The sequence below is a fragment of the Anoplopoma fimbria genome, chromosome 7 (genome assembly GCF_027596085.1).
Source record: "Anoplopoma fimbria isolate UVic2021 breed Golden Eagle Sablefish chromosome 7, Afim_UVic_2022, whole genome shotgun sequence".
NCBI lineage: Eukaryota > Metazoa > Chordata > Actinopteri > Perciformes > Anoplopomatidae > Anoplopoma > Anoplopoma fimbria.
This window is the reverse complement of record NC_072455.1, coordinates 2,652,987-2,673,550: the sequence shown is the minus strand read 5'-3', so window position 1 is coordinate 2,673,550 and position 20,564 is coordinate 2,652,987. Positions and strand designations below refer to the sequence as shown.

Sequence of the window (20,564 nt, the reverse complement as noted above, 5' to 3'; positions counted from 1 at the left end):
GAATATGTTTCATATTATTTTGTATGACATATTGAAATTTAGTGATGATTTGTAAATCACAACACAGTCTTTAGTTTGGTGAAAAAAAAGTCTTGGTATTGTATGTCGAAAAAAAAGTCATAGTATAGTATGTTGAAAAAAGTCATAGTATTGTATGTCGATATTACATATTATTTATGGAATTAAATTAATTTTATACTATAATTCTCATACAAAGTGTTGTTTAGATCAAAATATTTAATTAAAAAAAATGCAGCTCCTCTTCAGATTATGTAAAGCTGCTGTTTGGAGAATTTATAGGAAAGAATTCAAGCAGTTTATTGATTTAAACCAATTTTAAATTGAACACCACCAAAAAAAATAAAACACCGAAGACAGTTCCATTTTAAAAATCAGTTTGTGTTTTATTTCGGTTTGGACACTTATTATTAAAACCAGCCGTCGTTCCCAAACTTCACTGCATCTACATGTGTTCAGAATGAACTTCAGACAGCAGAGTGTGCAGCAGCAGCAGCAGCAGCCTCCACAAACTTAGCAAGAACTGAGAAACTTCAGACTCTGTGCAGTTTCATGCCAATTAAATGTGTGCACCGAAACCAAAAGATACACAAAAACACCTTCTGTGTCAGAGGATAGTGTCAAAATAAGAGCAGACCTTTCAGAAAAGACTCAACCAATGAGCTGGATATGAACTCTATAATGGAGTATTTTATATAAATTGAAGACAAACTTACTTTTGAATCTTTTCTGAATGCATGGGGCTCTTCAATCTTTTGGGTTTTTAGTATAATATCAATAATTAGGTTTGCTGTTTGTTTATGAAGCTGCTGTCACTTTGCACACAAATTAATTGCAACGTACAATATCAGAGTGTTAACGACACATTCAGTCCGCCCTTCATATACCGGATTTAAAACATTTACGTTCCTGGTGAGTCTGAAAAGAAGAGGCTGACGGAAACCCTGAAGGGACATTTCAGAGGAAAGAACAACTACAGCTGGTAAAGGAAATATCCACCTGCAGACAGTCAGTTTTTCGTAATGTAATATTTTATTTTGGGAGAAAATGTTGGGCTAGAATTTACTCCCGTATGCAGACGACATCCTATTATAAATCATAAATAAAATCAACAGGAAACAGTTCCCTTGAAACTGATTAGGTGAATAATCACAATGCTGAAGACCAGATCAGCACTAGTAGGGCTGTGTGTCAAAGTAAATACTTTTTTGAGTCAAGTACTTTGAATACTGACGCGTTGAAAGCTTAGTCCGATTAATACTTCATTCTCTGCTGAGGTAGATGTTTCTCCACTATATCTTTACATAGACAACATTTGTTTGCTGCAATATTAATGTTTAGAATATTGAATACAGCTCCTTTTTGAGGCTGATATCAATATTACTATCAGTACTCTCTGGTGGCCAAATTAAGAATATAACAGTTGTTATATACATAATTTGGGTACCGTAATAAAACTGGGTTATTACAATGGAACCAGTGTTGAAAATTTCAAAAGTTAAAGATTTTCAAATTCTATTTGAGACACTTATGAGACTCGATACTGTAATATACTTTTTTGGGGGCCGAATTAGATGTTTTGTGAGGCCGGTATAGTCCACTTTTAGTACTTTTCAACATTGTGATTATTTACAAAATGCCATCTCCATTTGACTTGTTATTGACATGAAAAACTAAACCAAACAACAACTTGTACAACAGGCCGAGAGACAGAAAGAACAAATAACTAAGCGTTCATGTACTTCAAAGTGGATATTTCCTTTAACACAGTAATACACAGGAAAAGTTTTGGTCAGTCACTTTCTGCACCGTAGTTTCTTGTACGGAATACTTGTAGTTTTCTTCAGAGTAAGTGTATTGTAATGAAATCAGTCAATTGTTTTTCGTGTACTATAGCGTGATAGATTACATATGAGCTCATTTACTCTGGGGGCTGTTCGGTTTACGTTACCTGGGACGCCAGGTGGGTGGGGCTTGTTACTTTTTGAGCACCAGGCGTCTTGATTCATTATCACAATAAAAGTATTTTGAGGCATAACTTCCACTAACATTTTTGGATCTAGGTCTGCCGATTATTTAAAGCAAGCAATTATTTATATTCCAATAATAACATCTGTATTTATGTACACATCAAGATTTCTCATCACATTCTCCCCAAACTGAACCAAAATAATCTTCAAATGTCCAGAGCTGCCTACACAAAAATCGTAGACTAGTAAAATTAGTGAAATATATCAAAACAAGTGAAACATCTAAGAAAAAGAAAGTAACAAACATTAATAATAATATATTTATAGTATTTAAATTAAAACAGAGCCTTGTTTCAACATAAGTTTGCAACGCTTTGTCTAGCAAAAAAAGATTTCAACCGACGCATTTACAGATTTTTGGGAGAAATGATTTCAATGAAACTGCATTTGTTTGAAAGACAGAATTATAACCAGTTCAAAACAGAATCTGTAGACTTTCATCCCCCAAATAACGCGCTGTTGTGCTTTGTTTTTGTTAAATCAAACAATAAGTAAATTAACATTTTGGTTACTTTTATAGTAGACCACAGATTCTGTTGGTGCCTGGATATAAACCTGTATACTAGAATTTTTTGACTTTCCAAAAAATTGTAAAAATGATGGAAACGAAGTGGCCCAACCCCCAAAAACACACCACGCAAAACAGTATCCGTCCATGTAGATTACTTCAATTCCAGAGCAGCAAAAACAGGAAAAAAGAAATAGTGTTGACTTCGAACGCGCCATCTGAAGCTGCTCTCTTTTCTGAATTAAGTAACCAAGTGAGACGTTCAAGGACTTAAGCACACACTTTTGTTGTTGTAATAAATGCTGCATTTTCACCAGATTTGGCGTTGCGCAGGTTAGCGCAGGTTTGTTGGATTGTGTTTCAACTTTTCTACAGAGCGCTTTGTTTTTGCCCGGTGGACTGATTTGTTGTGAATGCAGCCGGATTTTAACTACTAAATTATAAAAGAAAAGGCAGATTATGAGTTAGAATATAAAACTGATTAACTGGCAATCTTTACTTTTGTTCTTGGGCATCAAAATAAAATACTCCAAATTTCTGAATGAAGTATTTGTGTTGTTAAAAAGTGCTTTTCTCGTCCTAACAGTAAAGAGAGCAACTTCAGACTATTTAAACGTACCCAACTCTTAAAGGTATTTTACAGTTAAGCAGCAGCAGCCCTGTTTTTTATTTTACTGTACATTTTAACATTCAGATAATACTTGAGCCACCGCCCGGACCACTCAACTACTGTAGAATATAAACACCTTTAAAGGCAGCGGAGAGCATGTTTCCGTTCACTTTCCATCTGCCGAGGCTCTGTTAAAAAGAAAAAGGCGACGGGGTGAGCTTGCTTGTTGGTGTGTTACAGCCCAGTCGGGTGGAGCCTCATTAGCTTTGAGCCTTTAAACATACTTAAAAAAACAAGTCTAAACTGAAAAAAAACAACTACATTTGGTTTGTTTGTGCGTTAAAACGGAAAACAACAGAGTTGGAAAAGGAGGTTGTTAAATACACCCTTTAACCTCAGTACGAATACGCCACTTCCTCGCAAACATTAGAGCTGATGAGACGATTAACTGAGTCGATTGACAGAAAATGTATTACGCAACCTTACATTGGAAAAACTGCAAACGTTAGGTGTGTTTTTATTTGTTAAAAGAGAAGGTGACAACATTAAATCAGAAGATGTTACCATCCTAAACTCTGTCTTATTGTGGTAAATTAGATTTGAAAAAGATACAGAGGAGAGGGAATCCGTTTTCAAACTGCAGAGAGCCAATCAGACACCGCATTAAATATACCGTGTTGTTCGACAGACATTTCCACTGAAGGCTCAAATTTAAGAGTCTGGAGTGGAAAACATGTTATGTAAATGTCTGAAGGCCTGCCAGAGCTGCAGCTGCAGGAAGAAACACTTAAGCCAAGAGTCAGAATTTACCGGCGTGTGATTGGTGTCTGATATTTAATGAGGTGAATAAACCAGCTGGCGTATGTTTGAGGTGTTAAGAGCTAGCTGTCCAGGAATAAAGGCTTTAACAAGGAACAAAAATTAAACCTGTACGTAGTGTGGCAGCTTGGATGTCAGGACTGACTTAAAGGAAATACTAAATATTTGTCTGTGTGTCCCTTTATTAAAAAAAATAAAAAAAAATGTGCATATTCTGGCATTTAAAAAAAAAAAATGTTGAAAAGACCAATCTTTCAAAGCAAACTAAAACCACGCAAAAGCTTAATTGGAAAGAAACGTAGCTTATGCTTACCTCTGACCGCTCCTACTTTAATATCCTTTTTGATCCCGTTGTGGCACCAAACATGACCCGTAATGGCACGACACACTTCAAAACTACAACCTTTTACCACTTCCACTCATTTCTTCGCCAGATAGCCTTTTAAAACCAGAACAGTGTTGTTGGTGAGCTTTAAGGCTCGTCGTTTTTGTTTTTTTACCAATTTTTGCGGGACAATATCACGCATTTGGCTCGTTCTAAAACAGCCATGTTTTCAACGGGCAATGCACTAATTTAGGATAAATTCTTCATAAAATAAAAACCCTCTATCAGATTGGTCAACGTCTCTCTTGTGGCTGTTTTTGTTATTTAACGCTCTGCCTGTAACACTATACCTTTCATTTATTAGCAGCACTTTATGATTAAAACACTGCAAACTAGCAACTGCATCAACGCTCAAGTTATTCCATCACTAAAGGTAGCATCAGTGGTTTTCTTATGACAGGTGGGACTTTTTCTCCTGGTGGATTTTGTTTTTTTTGGGGGGGGAGGTGAAGTGAACGCGTGGTACCTGTGTGTTAGCGTAAAGCTAATTTAGCACGGTATGTTATTTAAAAAAAAAAAAAAAAAAAAAGAAACAAACGCTAAAGAAGACTGTGATGAAGATGACAATCCTGTGTCTCATCTGAAACAGTTGATTGGTTACTTTGCATCGTCCCCAAACTGCTTTTACCTCCAAAAAAAATGGACCGCTGTGCTCACGGCGATGTCAGCCTCGTGGATTGGTGTTACTCGGCCTCCCCAGCTCGCTTATTTTTTTAAAGGTGCTTTTTTTTTGCGGCGAGGGGCTCAGAGGATGCGAACGGTCGTAATCCAGGAGGCTGGCAATGCGACCCGCACACGTTTCAACCGATCCAGAGTGGCGCTCCAGCTCATAGCTCCGCCTGCAGGAAATAAAGCCCGGGTACTTATGTGAGCGTAGTGGGGGCGGAGCCGGTGGCGGCCGTTAAAGCGCCCTCCCCCCCCTCTGTTGGGTGTACAGTCTGTTGGGGATTTACCGCCGGCTGGTTCAGTCTCTGGACTGGTAGAACAGGATGTACCCGGACTCAGAGTTCTTGGAAATGTCCGATGTCAGGCCGTAGAACTCCTCGATCGCCTGCGCGTCAATTTTCTACAAGAAAAGAAGATAAAAACGATTGATTTTAGAGTTTAGCAGAGTAGGGACTTCTGGCACAACTTCACCTACTTGTGCATGGAGAAAAGGCAAAACTCCAGCAACGCTCGTAGTACGCAGAACAACCATTTTGGGTCGTGACCTTCAGACAGGAACACAATCTACTACTTCCCAAATGAATGTGGCCTCCTTTGTACTACTACTTTTTTTTACCAATATAAAGAAAGACCCCAAGATCCCCCCAAAAAATGGACTGCTGTGCACATAGCGACGTCAGATCAGATAATGTATATATGGCAAAAAGAAAAGGGACTAGTTTGTTTCAGTGGAGTTAGAAACAAACTGCAAAAATATACTAAGAGAAGTCAGGCAGCTTCAATTCCAGGTGGAAAGACCAAAAAAAAGAGACTGATAAAGAGTAAAAAGACACATTTGAGAAAGAACGAAATCTGGGATACAACGTAGCGAGACAGAATGGGAGAGTAGATCATAAATCATTAAAAAAAATGATTAGTTTGTGTTTCTGCTCTGCAAACTCAGCGGAATCTTCCAGAGCTCGGGTCAGTTTCTGGACCAGATGTTTCGACTGGGCCTCCTTCCCATCATAGTGGAAAAATACACTGGTGAGGAGGACCGGTTTTAAACATCAGACCTGGTGGACTGTGACTGAGCAGTGGGGCTTCTCCCACTGACAGGGAGGTTAAAGGTTAAACCGTTTTTTAATTGGGCCAAACTGGAAACAACCGTTCAACTGGAGCCGTACTTGGATCAGAAACAAGGAACGATATGTTAGGGAGTTTATTTTAAATATGTTTAGTCTGGGCCCATGTATTTAAAAAAAGGACCATATCTGTGACTATACATGTGTTAACCTACATACTACAACTAACTTCCACTTCACATAGCAACTGCGTTTAATGCATAAGGAATGTAGTTTTCTGCCGTTCCAGACAATTGGTAAACTTGAATTGAACTAATTGTAATTGATTGTTAGCATAGAGAAACTTTTATTCAGCTTAACAAGCACAAATGTAACATTTATCTAACTTATCTGTAGAAGTTTAAATGAGGCGTCCGTTCCAAAAATATCCTAATTTCGTTGTAATGAGTTCGTAATTATGTTGTTCTTTTCCAAGAAACTCTCTAGGGAATCACTTTTTTTTTTTTGTTTTGTTAGGAATCTACAGCATGTGACTGAGAAAACAATTTGGAGGATTTTTCTGTAACTTAATATATTTTGTTTTCCTGCATGCAGAACATAATATCCCAAGTAATTCAAGGTTTTCTTTGCACAGCACTGCAACTACAATATAACTTAGGACCCCCCTGTTTGTTCATTTGTCTCTAATACAGATTATACCCTAACAAACCCTGGAGCGCTTACCCATCATCACTGCACGGTCAGTTAACCGCTGATAGCTTGCTGTGGAAAGCAGTGATTTCTGGCATCAGAACAGCAAACTGAAAGGTTACTTGTCTGCAGCTGAAACACAGCAGCAGGCCGAGGCTTTTGGCCAAATACTGATCTGGTTGACTGCCAGTGACTAAAGAGCTACATTGTGCTTTTTCAGCCAACACTTTATTACAAGTAAAGCTAGACGTCTGATTTTATGTATGTTTAACATGCTGCGGGGTTGGAGATGCTGCTAAATTTGCCTTTTTGGATCCAACACTATGATGCTGTCATGTCTGCTGGTGATGGATGGCAGCTGGAAACTGTTGGCCGAGTACTATCACACATGCTAGAAGGGTGTCAGACTGTGTTGTTTCTATTAGGCTGCCATGTTTTTCTCCTGTCACCACGTCGGAGAGGAAAGCAGATGGTTTGTAGCAGACGCTGCAGGGGATCGGCCATTAAATGACCGCCAACGTTTCAATCTTGTTTTAGTGAAGGAATGACATCTTTAGCTGCTAAAAATGTAAAAATAACTAAAGGATGGAAATAGTACCAGTAGAGGAGAAAAGAAGAAGTATAAGTAGTAGTTTAGGAAGAAGAACAGTAATTAGTAGTGTTAGAAGTAGTAGTAGGAGAGGAGGTAGAAGAAGTAGAAGGGGGAGTAGTATAGTAGAACTAGCAGTAGAAGATGATGTAGTAGTATTGATAGAAGAACATGAGGTAGAAGAAGAAGTACAAGTAGTGGTAGGAGAAGAGGCAGTAGAAGTAGTAGTAGAAGTATTAGTATAATAGGAGGTAAAAGAAGGAGAAATAGTAGTGGTAAAAAACTGAGGAGAAGATGAAGAAGAAGTAGTACAAGTATTAGTAGGGGAGGAGGTAGGAGAAGTAGTAATAGTAGTATTAGAAAATGTAGAAGAAAAAAAGAGTAGTACTAGTAGAAGTATTAGTAGGAAAGGAAAGGAGGAGGAAAAAGAATAAGTAAAAGGGGAAGTAATATTAGTAGAAGATGATGTAGTAGTGGAAGAGGAGGTTGAAGAAGAATAAGTAGAATAAGTATTATTAGTGGAAGAGGAAGTAAAGGAGGTAGATGAAGACAAAGAAGTTGAAGTAGTAGTAGTTTTAAATTGTAATTATTTTGAACTGCTTTGTTTTATATTCTGTCTTTTTATCACCACTTTTGTCTCAAAATTCTGTTGGAACTTTTGTTTAGTCGTACTCTGTAAATAAATATTTTTTAGGATGAATTTTCAGGAACAAGTAAGATTTGATTAAAAAACGTCTTCAAAGAAACATGGGTGTTTCACCGTTTCAAATGCATTATGAAACTGATCAGCTATACTTTTATCTTGAAGTGGAGACTGTATCTGTTATTTAAAGGCATCCAAACACTGTAAAATCAAACGGACGTCTTGGATTCTTTTTGTCCATCTGATGTGGTTGTGTGAAAAAAGGAATCTCTCTCTCACCTCTACGATGTCGTCATCAAACAGCAGCCAGAAGCCGTGGCTCTTGACGATGGTGATGTAGTGTCCTCGGTTGGGACCGCTGCAGAGAGAAGATACAACGAGTGAGACACACAGAGAATAATATACGACTGTGGCCTCCTTTTTTATCCTCGAGTAAAGATTTAAACCTGAATTTAGTTGGTGGTTTAAAAAGGTCCAACATTTCAAATAAAACAGTCCAGCATCTTTCGAAATTTGCAGCATTTGTGTTCAAATATATTGTTGTTCATCCACCTGAGAAAAGCAACCCTGGATGATTAGATCACACTTATCTTATCTTTTATTGTATTTTATACTTTATTGCATTGTTTTAATTGTCTGATTTTATTTGCCAGGAATTTTCCAATCCATGTTTTAAACACTTTGTGAATTTATTTAGAAAATGATTGCTGATTAGTTGATGAACAGAAAATATATTAAATCTGAATAACTAGTAAATGTATTTTAGACAAACAACTTCACATATGCAGAGATTTGTTTCGTCTTTGTTTACTGACATTATACAGTTATTTTCAACTATTTTTATGTGGTTGATCAGCCTAATTGAGACATATTTAAAAATGTAATCTAAATTCTTATATTATTTTATATTATTTTACAAATAACCAAAATCGCAGAAGGTTTACATTCCTTTAAATACATTTTTTAATCATACACAACTACAATCTCTAAGAACGTGCTCGTCCATAGCATTTCAAATTAAAAAAACATGCACTTAAAGGAGGAACCCACCTGCCACAGTGCACAACGACGGCCACCAGGTCGTACATTCGGTCGGGGTTGGTGGCGTCCCCGGACGTGTTGAAGAGGCGGAGCTCCAGGGGGAAGACGACGCGATAGGACAGTTTGGTGTAGCGGTGCAGCTGGTCCATGTACTTAAAGCGCTTCAGGTGGAGGGCGAGGATCATCGGGAGCTTCTTCACCCTCATCCTGGTGAAGATAGAAAAGAAGATTTTTTTAATCTAAAAGCTTTCCGTGTAGACACCATTACTGCTCCAGACGCTACGCACTCCTCCGAATTCAGCCAAACTTAGTGCTAATGTGAGGCGCGGTCGCTGCCGACAGAACCGCTGCCCTTTAGAGCTAATGGATGTTCCTTCATGCACTTAGCAGGAGCGAAAAGAACGATGGGTGGTTTATGCAAAAACGCAGGCCAGACGCTATTTTGAGCAGCACTTTCTCACAATGTGAAAATCAGTGTTCTTCCACGTGAAACTGAAGAAAAAGATCAAAGTCCAGCCGATCGGATCGACTCTAAATACACACGACGAACTTGTCAGAACGAGACAGGAAGAGCCCTGACTGGTTGCTATGGTAACATCAGATGTGGTCAGCAGGGCGACTCTCTAATGGAACAAACTAAAAGCTCGGTGACGCTATAAGTGTGACTGCGGGTTAAAGCCACCGCCTCACAGCTTTGTAGAGACAACGTGGTCATTTAGATGAAAAGATCCTCACAGGAACGAGAAGCTATTCTTCAAAAACCCTTACATGTGGTTAAAGGAGCTGTTTTTGACATTCAGAACATTTATATAACAGCAAACAACTACTGTCCAAGCAAAGATATAGTAGAGAATGAACTCACTTTAACCGAGATTCTCTGTGCTTTGTTGCCGACTGTACGATGCAAATATTCCCTAAATTCCAAAAGCTTTGATCAGCGTCTGAATGATGACTACAAAAAACAATAATGCTATGAATCTCATTTGCATTTGGAGAGGACAAACATGGCAAAGACTATCACTATGTTACCTCAATAATGACAAATTATATAGATGTATATTAATAAATATTCAAGAAAGAATTCAAGAAATGTAGCCCGTGTTCCGGGAGTCAGTAAATATTATTTAGATTTTTTTGAATATGTTAATTTAAAAATATATATAATTAAATAAACGCAGAATGAAATTGGGGCTTTAATTTATTTTTATTATCAATTAATCTGACAACCATTTAGTCTTTAAAAATAGCCAGAAATTATTGGAAATATGTCCGTTACAATTATTTACAGCGAAAAGATTGAAAGATATTCAGTTTACGGTTATTTAAAAAAGCACTAAATCCTAATGACTGTAGAATCAATTACTTTTTGTCATTAAAAATCAATTATATGCTCAATGATTCGTGCATTCTTCATTTAAGAGTCGTTTTCAGATTAGTTGCTCGTCCAATCGATTATTGCTTCTGCTCCATTGTCAACATTCAATGCCACAAGAAAGAAAGAACGAACAAACAAAAGACTTATGCTGAACCTGCACGGAAAGGAAAAGTAACCAGCTGATGATGTCACCCACCTCTTCTGGGCTTCCTGTTTGCTGCGACACTGCTCACAGTAGTATTTGTATTCACTACATAACGTCTCTGTGTTGCTGAAGCCCCTGTTAGGAACACAAACACGCACACAAATCAATAATGTTTAAGAAACCGAGGAGCTCTGATGTTAAAATTAAACCTTTTTAGTACTCGTTTCCCATTTCATGGATGATTTGTTACCTGAGACAGTGTGTGATGGAGGTGTTCTGCTCCACGTCCACCGACAGGTCCAGGAAGTCCTCGTCTTTACTGCTCACCTGTGACGCAAAAGGAAAAGACACTCAAGGTCACACGGATTACCTCGTTCAAAAGGGACAAAAATGCAATGCGGCATTATGAACAGACGACAGCCCAGACAGTCAAACAGAATATTGATGATGAATCCTCACAAATGACATTTAACTTCCTCATACAACATTTTCAAAGTGGATTTTTTTTTTTGGAAGTCATTTAAATCCAGCATTGTTTACATCCATGTAGACTTCTTGGCTGCTTTCAGGCTTTTAGAGAATCTAACCAGTGACAGAAGCCAATCACAGGTTCATTTCAGAGACAGGGGTGTTCTATCAGCTGATCTACAAGTGTGCAATGTCATTCAGACGATGACCGCCTGATTCAACGGCGGAAAGAATCCTGCAGAAATAGTTGCCATCACATCATTGGCAATAACTACCCCGGGGTGACTCTGTGTTTACATCACGATGCTTTGTATTTTTTATGTGAAGATGTCGGACATATTATCTGCCCAGAGAAATGTTTTTATTGCTGCTGTTTACATTCCTTATGATGCAAAAAAATACATAAAAAAATGCACTAGAGGAATGTGCTACTGTTTATATTTGTTTTGCTTGTCATGTGTTTGTTGTGGTACAAATGGGGCTAAAACTGACCCCTGAAGCTAGAAGATGGACTTATCAAAAAGATAGAATGACTCGTACTGGTACTGGTCTCAAGTTGGTGGAAACACACTAGCGCTTTTCACTGCTACGAGGAGAGGAGAGGGAGGCTCGAAACCTACCGCCCTGCTCGCAAAGATATTTAAATCAGCGGACTGTGTGAAGCGCGTACATATGCCTGTGCTCATCCAGTGGGAGGAGCTTAAGGGCAGAGAGATGTAAACGGCCTACCCTGGCTTTAAGTTTGTTTCACGTTTCAAATGCTGCTAAGCCAAAGATTGTCTTTTATTTGTGTTTGTATTTGACTTCTCTGCCTGTCACAGTCCTACTTGCTTTATATATTTAATGCGTAATGTGATGAAGCACATTCTTATTTTCATTTTAAAAAAGTTTAAGAAAGACAAAATGACTTACAGCTTCACAGTTGAGGCAGCGCGTCTCGTTGGTCAGTGTTCCTTGGAAAATCTCATGGACCCAAGTCTGTTGTGTCTCCTTTCCTCCTTCCCCCCTCCTCCTCCTCCTCCCTCACTTCCTCCTCCTGTCCCCCCTCCTCCTCCTCCTCCTCCTCCTCCGTTCTGCACCAGCTTTCCATTCTGCTGTTTCTCCTGGCTCTTCTCCTCCTGCAGCAGGTCGGCGATGGTGTTGAGGAGGTAGTTGAGGAACTCGTGGGCGTCCTGCTGCATGTAGTTGTCAAACAGCTCTGAGGGGGACAAACGGAGACAAAGAGAAACAAATAAGAGTGATAGAGAAGTGGTGAGAGGAAGAGTAAGGAAGGATATAAAGAAAGAGAAGCAGAGAGAAATTAAACAACCTCAGCATGTGTTGAGGAGAAACGGAGACAATTAAGATCTCTTCTTCTTCATCTGCTCTCCACTCCGGGATTTGGCCGACAGTTTTATTTCCTCAGCTGTGAGATTAACTTCTCAGCCCTCCTTTCTTTCTCTCTTTCTCATCCCCCCTTTTCTCCCTCACAAACCAGTTAGCTCATCTGTGATTCAGATGTTGAAAGAACATTTCACGATTTTGAAATCTCTTAACATCTGGAGTTGTTGGATTGACGTTTTTCCCCCCGAGAAAAACACAGGAATTCATGTGTTTTTAGAAGTTCAACCAGATGGATCCTTCTCTCCCTCCTTATGACACAATATCGTAAATTACCATTTTCTTTTCTCAGCCGCGAGATGAATTTCTTGGGAGGGATGACTCCCACTTTCTTCTTCTGCGTGGCGATGCTGTTGAACAGGTCCGACAGACAGGTGAGGAGGGACTCCTTACGACGAGGCTGCACCTGGAAGAAGAAGAAGAAGAAGAAGAAGAAGAAGAAGAAGAAGAAGAAGAAGAAGAAGAAGAAGAAGAAGAAGACATAATGATGACCTATGAAATGTATATCCAAGTCATAAATCAGGGTGAAGCAAACCAAAAACAAACTGGTTTTGAAGTCTCTATTTGAAGGTAAGTGAACGACAGATACATTGAACAGTCTTTTATTGGCTCAAATATAAAGTATTTAAAAATTGTTTTGTTACACCTGTTTTTTGGAAATACTTTGAAAATAGATAAGACACACTGTATCATACTTCTCCTGTTGGGAACGTTTGCCAAATATATTATTAGTTCAAGGACAAGATCTCATAAAAAAAAAAAAAAAAAAAAAGGAAAAAATTCCATCAAAGCATAACATATTATAAATTCCACATTCATGGCGCTTGTTCAAGTATATTTTCAAGTACAGTTAATTCCTCGTTCCGCTCATCAGTCACATATTTTCTGCAGTGGGGCTCTTGGACAGTTTGCATTTTTCAGAGCTCCTAATCGCTTTCTACTGGTTTCCACTTGGATACAAAGAATTTGGATTCACGTACTGGACAAGTAAACTATCTTTTTATTAAATTATTAGCAACAATCCGCTATGGAGACAGATGTTTAAGGCTCTTGGTTGCTACGAGCCTTCAGAAACGAGGAGAAACCAGTAAAAGTACAGTTTATTACAACTCATTACATTTAATGTTACGTTTTGTTGCTCCGGACGTCGATTTTATCGGTTATGAAAGGATTTTACCTGCTATAGTAACCATGAGGTCTCTTAAAGTGGCAACACCGATAAAAACAAGTACGTTTGGGCAACAAACACTTGCATTTGGAAGATCAGACGCATTGAAAAGGAGTTATTACAAAGACCTACGCTGACATTAGAACCCAAATTGAACGCTGTAAACATAAATCAGACTAGAGTCTATGTTCAACCTATTATACTTATATTTAAGGATACATTTAATGACAGTTAAGGTTCACTAACTTTGAGTTGTACCTCTATTTAAACTGGTTTAAATGATCTGGCTAAACTCTTAACCCTTGTTTAAAACTTTCTGATTGTCTGATCACTACTTTTACATTTACATACTTATTTAAACGAGCCGTTAAAATAAACCCCATGTTAGTTTTTCCTTCAGCACTTAGCGGACTGATCAAACAAAAGACGCATTATGAACAGACATGAAAAAGGCAGCGACATCACGGCTACAAACAACCCATAATGCAACACTCCCTTAATGTAAGTTCCCGCTGTAGTGCAGGGACTGGGCCTTGCTCCATCCATCTGCTGAATAAGTCAATATCTAGTCCTTCAATATAATACGACGCCCATTTTTTAAACATAATACCAACAAAAAAGGTAAGTAAAAGTCTTATATTCAGGCCAATATATTAGGTTTTTTTCCTAAGTGCATTCTTTAAACATTAGAGGTACAAAAATAGAGGACAGAAACGCCGCTCGGTGACACAGTTATGGTCTCTCTCTCTCTCTCTCTCTCTCTCTCTCTCATCACTCACCTTGTACGCCAACACCTTCTCCCTGAACGGTCGACAGAAGTACAGAGCCTGCAGCACCGAGTTACAGTAGCAGGTGTTGCCAAACTGGAAACAACAAAAAAAAAAGAAAGGAGAGCGACAGAATGAGAGACGTGGAGAGAAACAAAGACACTGGGCTAACAAAGTCTCACATTTCACACCAACTGATGTGGCAGAGATATGAGTGACACTTACATTGACCAACCCAAAGTAGTGTTCATTAACGGGAAACTGTTCCGGTCCAATCTCCTTTTCCAAGGCAGAGGCATTGGCGCCCTGAAGAAGAAGAAGAAGAAGAAGATGAAGATTTAATGGATGTCGTCTGTGGTTAAAATAAATATATGCAAGTGCTGTGACACAGGACGGACAAAGAAACATTTATTTTACATAAACGTATCCATCAGAATGCCTCCTTTGTCCTCTTGTTTCCTCCTCATTGTTTTCTGTTTTCCTGCTCTGTTTTCTCTGCTGGACCGTCCACCATTTGGTCTTTTTTTTTTGCCGCTGTGTTTCCTGCTTCACTTCCCCCTTTTTCTATGTTCCCATTTTCTCCGTTTTAAGTCTCATTACTTTGTTTGTACACATTTCATAACTTTTGCAATAATTAATAGGCATTTTTGTGTGGAAAACGTTGGATTTATTTCAACATGTTTTATCAGCCTGAGTCAAGGAGCTGTAAACAATATTTATGAAATCATAATGTTGTGTTGATATCATTGTGTGCTTTTTGATTTTGTCATTTATATCCCACTGGTTTGACATGTGGAGGGTGAGTTTCTTATGAAAAGATTTAAAGGTTCCGTCATAGCCAACGACTCAACTGTTCCTCCCATGACGAAGCAGTCACATCGACTACAAGCCGAGAGGAAATGTCATGGCGGCGTTATCAGGTGGTACAACCAAAACATGGAGTGCACCTTTAAGTGTGTATTTCTATTTAGTCACTTAATTATAAACAAGGCAAAACATTATTTTCTTTTAGTCGGGGAATAGTTTGAACGTCTGGATTTTAAAGTGAAACGTTCAAGGACCAACCTGTTTTTTAATCAAAAGGACTTAAAGCTTATAAAACCTCGAAACCCGTGGTTGTATATCGCTTTTTTTGTAAACAAAAGGGTTAGTTTAAATAAAAGTTATTATATAAACAGTTAAGATAAACCAAGAGTCACAGAAACAAAACACCAGCCCACAAGGAGAAAACTGTGTCTGAAACTCAGCACTAACAGTTCCCACGCTGTGTATAGCCCTCAAAGCTCACACGCACACGTTTAAGTTACAAGAGAAAAAACAAGACAATAAAGCAGTCATTTTATAAGACTACACTTTGAGAAGCTGTGAAATAAGTCTATGAGTCATCTTCTATCAAATCAAACTATATTAAGGCAGAAGAGAGAGACACGGAGAGAGGAGGGGGGTGACGATGATGGTGACGATGATGCAGCTTTTCCCCTCAGGGCTGATTGAGTACATAAGTGGAGTCACTCCGTTGTTACTCATCATCATCATCATCACACTGCAGTCCATGTAAAGTCAACAAGAGGAGAGCAGATGAAGGCTGGGCCGGGCTTATTTATCTAACAACACGACGCTGTAAACAAAGATCTGCGATGATGGAAAGGCGACCAGAGAGGAGGGTTAATATCTGACCGGAGAACGGGAGAGTGATTTGTTCAATCTGTGCTGTAAACTCGTTTCCACTTTTACTTCCTCCAGATAGTCAGGTTTGATCGTCTTCAGTGAGAACTTTGAAATGACTGAATTGATGGAAACGGAAATGAAACGGGGAAGCTCGAAAAACTTCACCAACGGAAACCAGACAGCCGGGCTGAATGTCGTTAAGACACTGTGATCAGGTTTATTAGTTATGACCATCAGTCCAGAGGACGTTCTAATGAAAAGTATCGCGACAACATTATTCTTAACTGGCTGATAGTTTTAGAAAGGACAGATCTTTTCCAATAATCCTTTTCCCCTAAATTTAGCAAAATAATTCGTACAAAATGTAAAAGAAAAATGTCTAAAATCAGCAAAATTATGACGATCAAAAGCTCCAGAACAGCTACTAAACGGACCTTGTGGTGAGACAGCGGACTCAACTACTGTTTCTACAGTCAAGATCACATTTTCTGTCTTTCCCTAAAGACTAGGAACCTTTCAGGGAACTCGTTGCTTTGGACGAGAAGGACAAAAGTCAGAATTAAAGTTCTGGGGACATTTTTTGGGGACCTTTTCCCCAAAAAGGCCCTTGTCTGCTGCCACTACTTTCTGAAAGAATAGGAACTTTTGGTTTGGGGTTTTCAGGGATGATTCTTAACTTGTGTACCGCTTCAGTCATAAAACAAGGAAATACTCTCAAACAAGAAGCCTGCTTTCAATATCCAGTCCCAATCAAAGGGGCAATTATTTTGCTATTCTAACATTCTATATTCCTCAAAGGTTGGAAGCTAAAGCTGTGAAATGAAAGTGGTTTTAGATCTGGGAAAATACAAGTTGGGACTATAAATGATAGATGATTTGTCTGCTCTGTGTCTTTAATGCAGTGTTACAGCTGATAAATAAACAATCACTTTGACTTTTCACTTTGATTCTCCCCAGCCATCCCCAAAACGCCACCTCATTACCAAAACTGAAGCTCTTCTTTGTGCAGCCCCACCAGTGACTTTCACGCTTTCAGCGGTGAAATTGATTTTCTGAAAGGCAAATACCTTCCGGGCAGCGACTGGTAGACTGCCAAAAAGGTGGCAAAACAGACTGAACAGACCTGCCAGACACAGCTAATATTTAGCCTGGATAGTATTTGCCTAAGAGGAGCTGGTAATTTCCCACAATGATTGTCGGACTTTAAACTTAACAGGGTTACACGGCCTGGTGTGTGTGTGTGTGTGTGGTCTTTAAAAGCCACAAAAACTAAGCGACAACACACATTATCAGACAACAAATTCACCGTCTGTCAGCTCTGAGAGGTGTGTCGGGTAGGAAACAGGATAAGTTACAGTCAGAAGTTAATCTCCTCTCTTTAAGCTCCCCTGCCGGCCTCCTGTGACTTACGGCTACGCTGCAAAACGAACAAAAGACGGAGCTGCCCGTTGTCTCGACCTTTTTAACCTCGACCTCTCTGCCAGGCAGGTTGCTGTCCTACAACTGGGGGAATCTGAAAGCTTGCATGTTTACCGGCATCTGCCAGCTGATTGTGACTCTGAGCACGGCTGACCCTGACCTCTGACCTTCCAGTGTTTCTGCACAGGGATCAACACAGTGTCATGTTATTAAACCCTTTTAAAAAAGTGATAATTTGATCCTTTAAAAAGCATTAAATGTGCAGAAATAAACACACAGCATGAGGCGTTCATGGTTAACTGGGAAATATAGATGAATATTTTGAATTGCATGCTTTAAATTGTTCCCTCTCATATATCCTCACACCATAAGGGCTTGTGCAAGGTAAATGAGTGTGTTGCTAATTTTGAGAACCAAAAACAGAACTTTATCAGCCCATATGAGGCGTTCAGGGTGCATCACATGACCAGGAAATGCTGAATTCATCCCATAAATTACACTTTACATTGTGTGTACAGTGAAGGATGTTCAAAACAGTGTCATGTTATTAAACCCTTTAAAAAAGTGATAATTTGATCCTTTAAAAAGCATTAAATGTGCAGAAATAGTGGTTCATTGGGAAATATAGATGAATACTTTGAATTGCATGCTTTAAATAAGGGCTAAATGAGTGTGTTGCAACCAAAAACAGAACTTTATCAGCCCATATGAGAGGTTCAGGGTGCATCACATGACCAGGAAATGCTGAATTTATCCCATAAATTACACTTTACATTGTGTGTACAGTGAAGGATGTTCAAACCAGTGTCATGTTATTAAACCCTTTAAAAAAGTGATAATTTGATCCTTTAAAAAGCATTAAATGTGCAGAAATAGTGGTTCACTGGGAAATATAGATGAATATATATATATATTTTGAATTGCATGCTTTAAGTAAGGGCTAAATGAGTGTGTTGCAACCAAAAACAGAACTTTATCAGCCCATATGAGAGGTTCAGGGTGCATCACATGACCAGGAAATGCTGAATTCCTCCCATAAATTACACTTTTCATTGTGTGTACAGTGTTTAAATTCACAAACATTCATCTTTTTGTGTGTTTTTTACGTGCATAACGCAGCTCAACCCCTCAGCTGTGATAAAAACACATGCACTTTGTGTTTGTGTGGTGCAGTTGTGCAGGAAGCCCTGTGTGTTGTTGTCATCATGCTGCACGGCTAGCATTAGCATTAGCTCCCCTGGCTCTGCGGGGACAGAGAGCCGGGCCGAGCCGGGATTTAAAGCCGGAAATCGGCTCCTTACCATGGTACAAATCGAGGCGATCTTTCGGACTGTCATCAGTATTTCCATCCGCAAGCCGCCATGTTGGACCCGAACCCCCGATGTGGAAAAGATCAGCGCCGAGCAGGCTGCAGAGTTCCGGGAGAGCCGGAGAACTGCTGCAGCGGAGGGGCGGGACTTCCGGGAAGGGACTTCCGGGGAGGGGCTTCCGGGGCGGGACTTCAAAGTAAAACGCCAAATGGGAAAAGATTATTTATGAATGTAGTTGTTTTTTTTGTTTGTTTGTTTGTTTGTTTTTAAGCTCAATTCAATCTTTTTTTTAGACAACAAAAGCAAAGAAAAATAAATATTTATAATTAAAGTTAAATGAGCATCAAAGTACCAAAATAAATAAGTACTCTTTATGCAAAATGGCCAATTTCAAAAGTAAATATATTATATTATTGGTCTATATTTATTCATCAATTTATTCTTAATGTGTTCATCACTTTTATATAGATTTTTACATATAAAAAATATGAATGTACTCAAAATAAAACGCCAAATGGGAAACGATTAATTATGAATGTACTTTTTTTAAAAAAAAATGTATTTATTTTTTCTTTAAGCTCAGTTCAATCTTGTAAATCGGTTTTTTTAGACAACAAAAGCAAAGAAAAAAAAAAGATTTATAATTAAAGTTGGTTAATATTTCAGATATTTTACTTATTTTACTTTCTTGCTTTCTACAAAAAAATATGAGCATCAAAGTACTAAAATAAAAAGTACTCTTTATGCAAAGTGGCCTATTTTAGAAGTAAATATATTATATTATTGGATTATATTTATTCGTCAATTTATTCTTGTAAATCGTTTTTTTTAGACAACAAAAGCAAAGAAAAAAAAAGATTTATATTAAAGTTGGTTAATATTTCAGATATTTTACTTTCTTTTCCAATTTTAGAAGTAAAAATATTATATTATTGGTCTTTTAATTCACTTTAATCACTTTAATTTTATATTTTATATTATACTTCTTGCTCAGTTCAATCTTGTAAAACAACAAAACAAAGAAAAAAAAAAGATTTATAATTAAAGTTATATTAAAATCACTAAATACTACAAAAGTATGATTTTAAAATTTTAAAATAAAAAGTACTCTTCATGCAAAATGGCCCATTTCAGAAGTAAATTATTGGATTCAATCTTGTAACTAATTTTCCACTCAACAAAAGCAAAGATAATTTATAATTAAAGTTGGCTCATATTGGCAGTGGTGGAAAAGTAATTCAGATATTTTACGTAAAAATACCCTGTTACAAGTAAAAGTATTGCTTTTGTACCCTAAATACTACAAAAGTATGAGCATTAAAGTACCAAAATAAAAAGTACTCTTTATGCAAAATGGCCCATTTCAAAAGTAAATATATTATATTATTGGATTAATAAATCTTGCAACTATTTTTTCTAGATAACAAAAGCAAAGATTGATTTATAATTAAAGTTGGTTGATAATTCAGATATTTTACTTTCTTGCTTTCTACAAAAAACTATAAGCATCAAAGTACTAAAATAAAAAGTACTCTTTATGCAAAGTGGCCTATTTTAGAAGTAAATATATTATATTATTGGTCTATATTTATCAATTTAGACCAATAATATAATATTTTTATTCTTAATGTGTTCATCATTATAAATTAATATTTTATATAGATTTTTACATAAAAAAAATATGAATGTACTTTTTTTTTACGCTCAATTAAATCTTGTAACTCATTTTTCTAGACAACAAAGGCAAAGATGATTCAGAACATTATTCTTAATGTGTTCATCACTTTAATCACTTTAATTT

At 37.8% G+C, this 20,564-nt stretch overlaps 1 protein-coding gene across 1 annotated transcript; it reads right to left on the bottom strand.

Annotated features, from left to right (window-relative positions):
• Positions 1 to 4,882: 4,882 nt before the first annotated feature.
• usp12b (ubiquitin specific peptidase 12b) lies at positions 4,883 to 18,835 on the bottom strand. Its single transcript, XM_054601485.1, is given in 11 exon segments — positions 4,883 to 5,436; positions 8,302 to 8,380; positions 9,073 to 9,270; positions 10,635 to 10,718; positions 10,834 to 10,910; positions 11,964 to 12,059; positions 12,062 to 12,249; positions 12,708 to 12,837; positions 14,379 to 14,462; positions 14,592 to 14,672; positions 18,755 to 18,835. Coding segments are annotated over 11 exon segments (1,167 nt in total). The 5' UTR covers positions 18,803 to 18,835; the 3' UTR covers positions 4,883 to 5,334.
• Between the last annotated feature and the right edge of the window lie 1,729 nt (positions 18,836 to 20,564).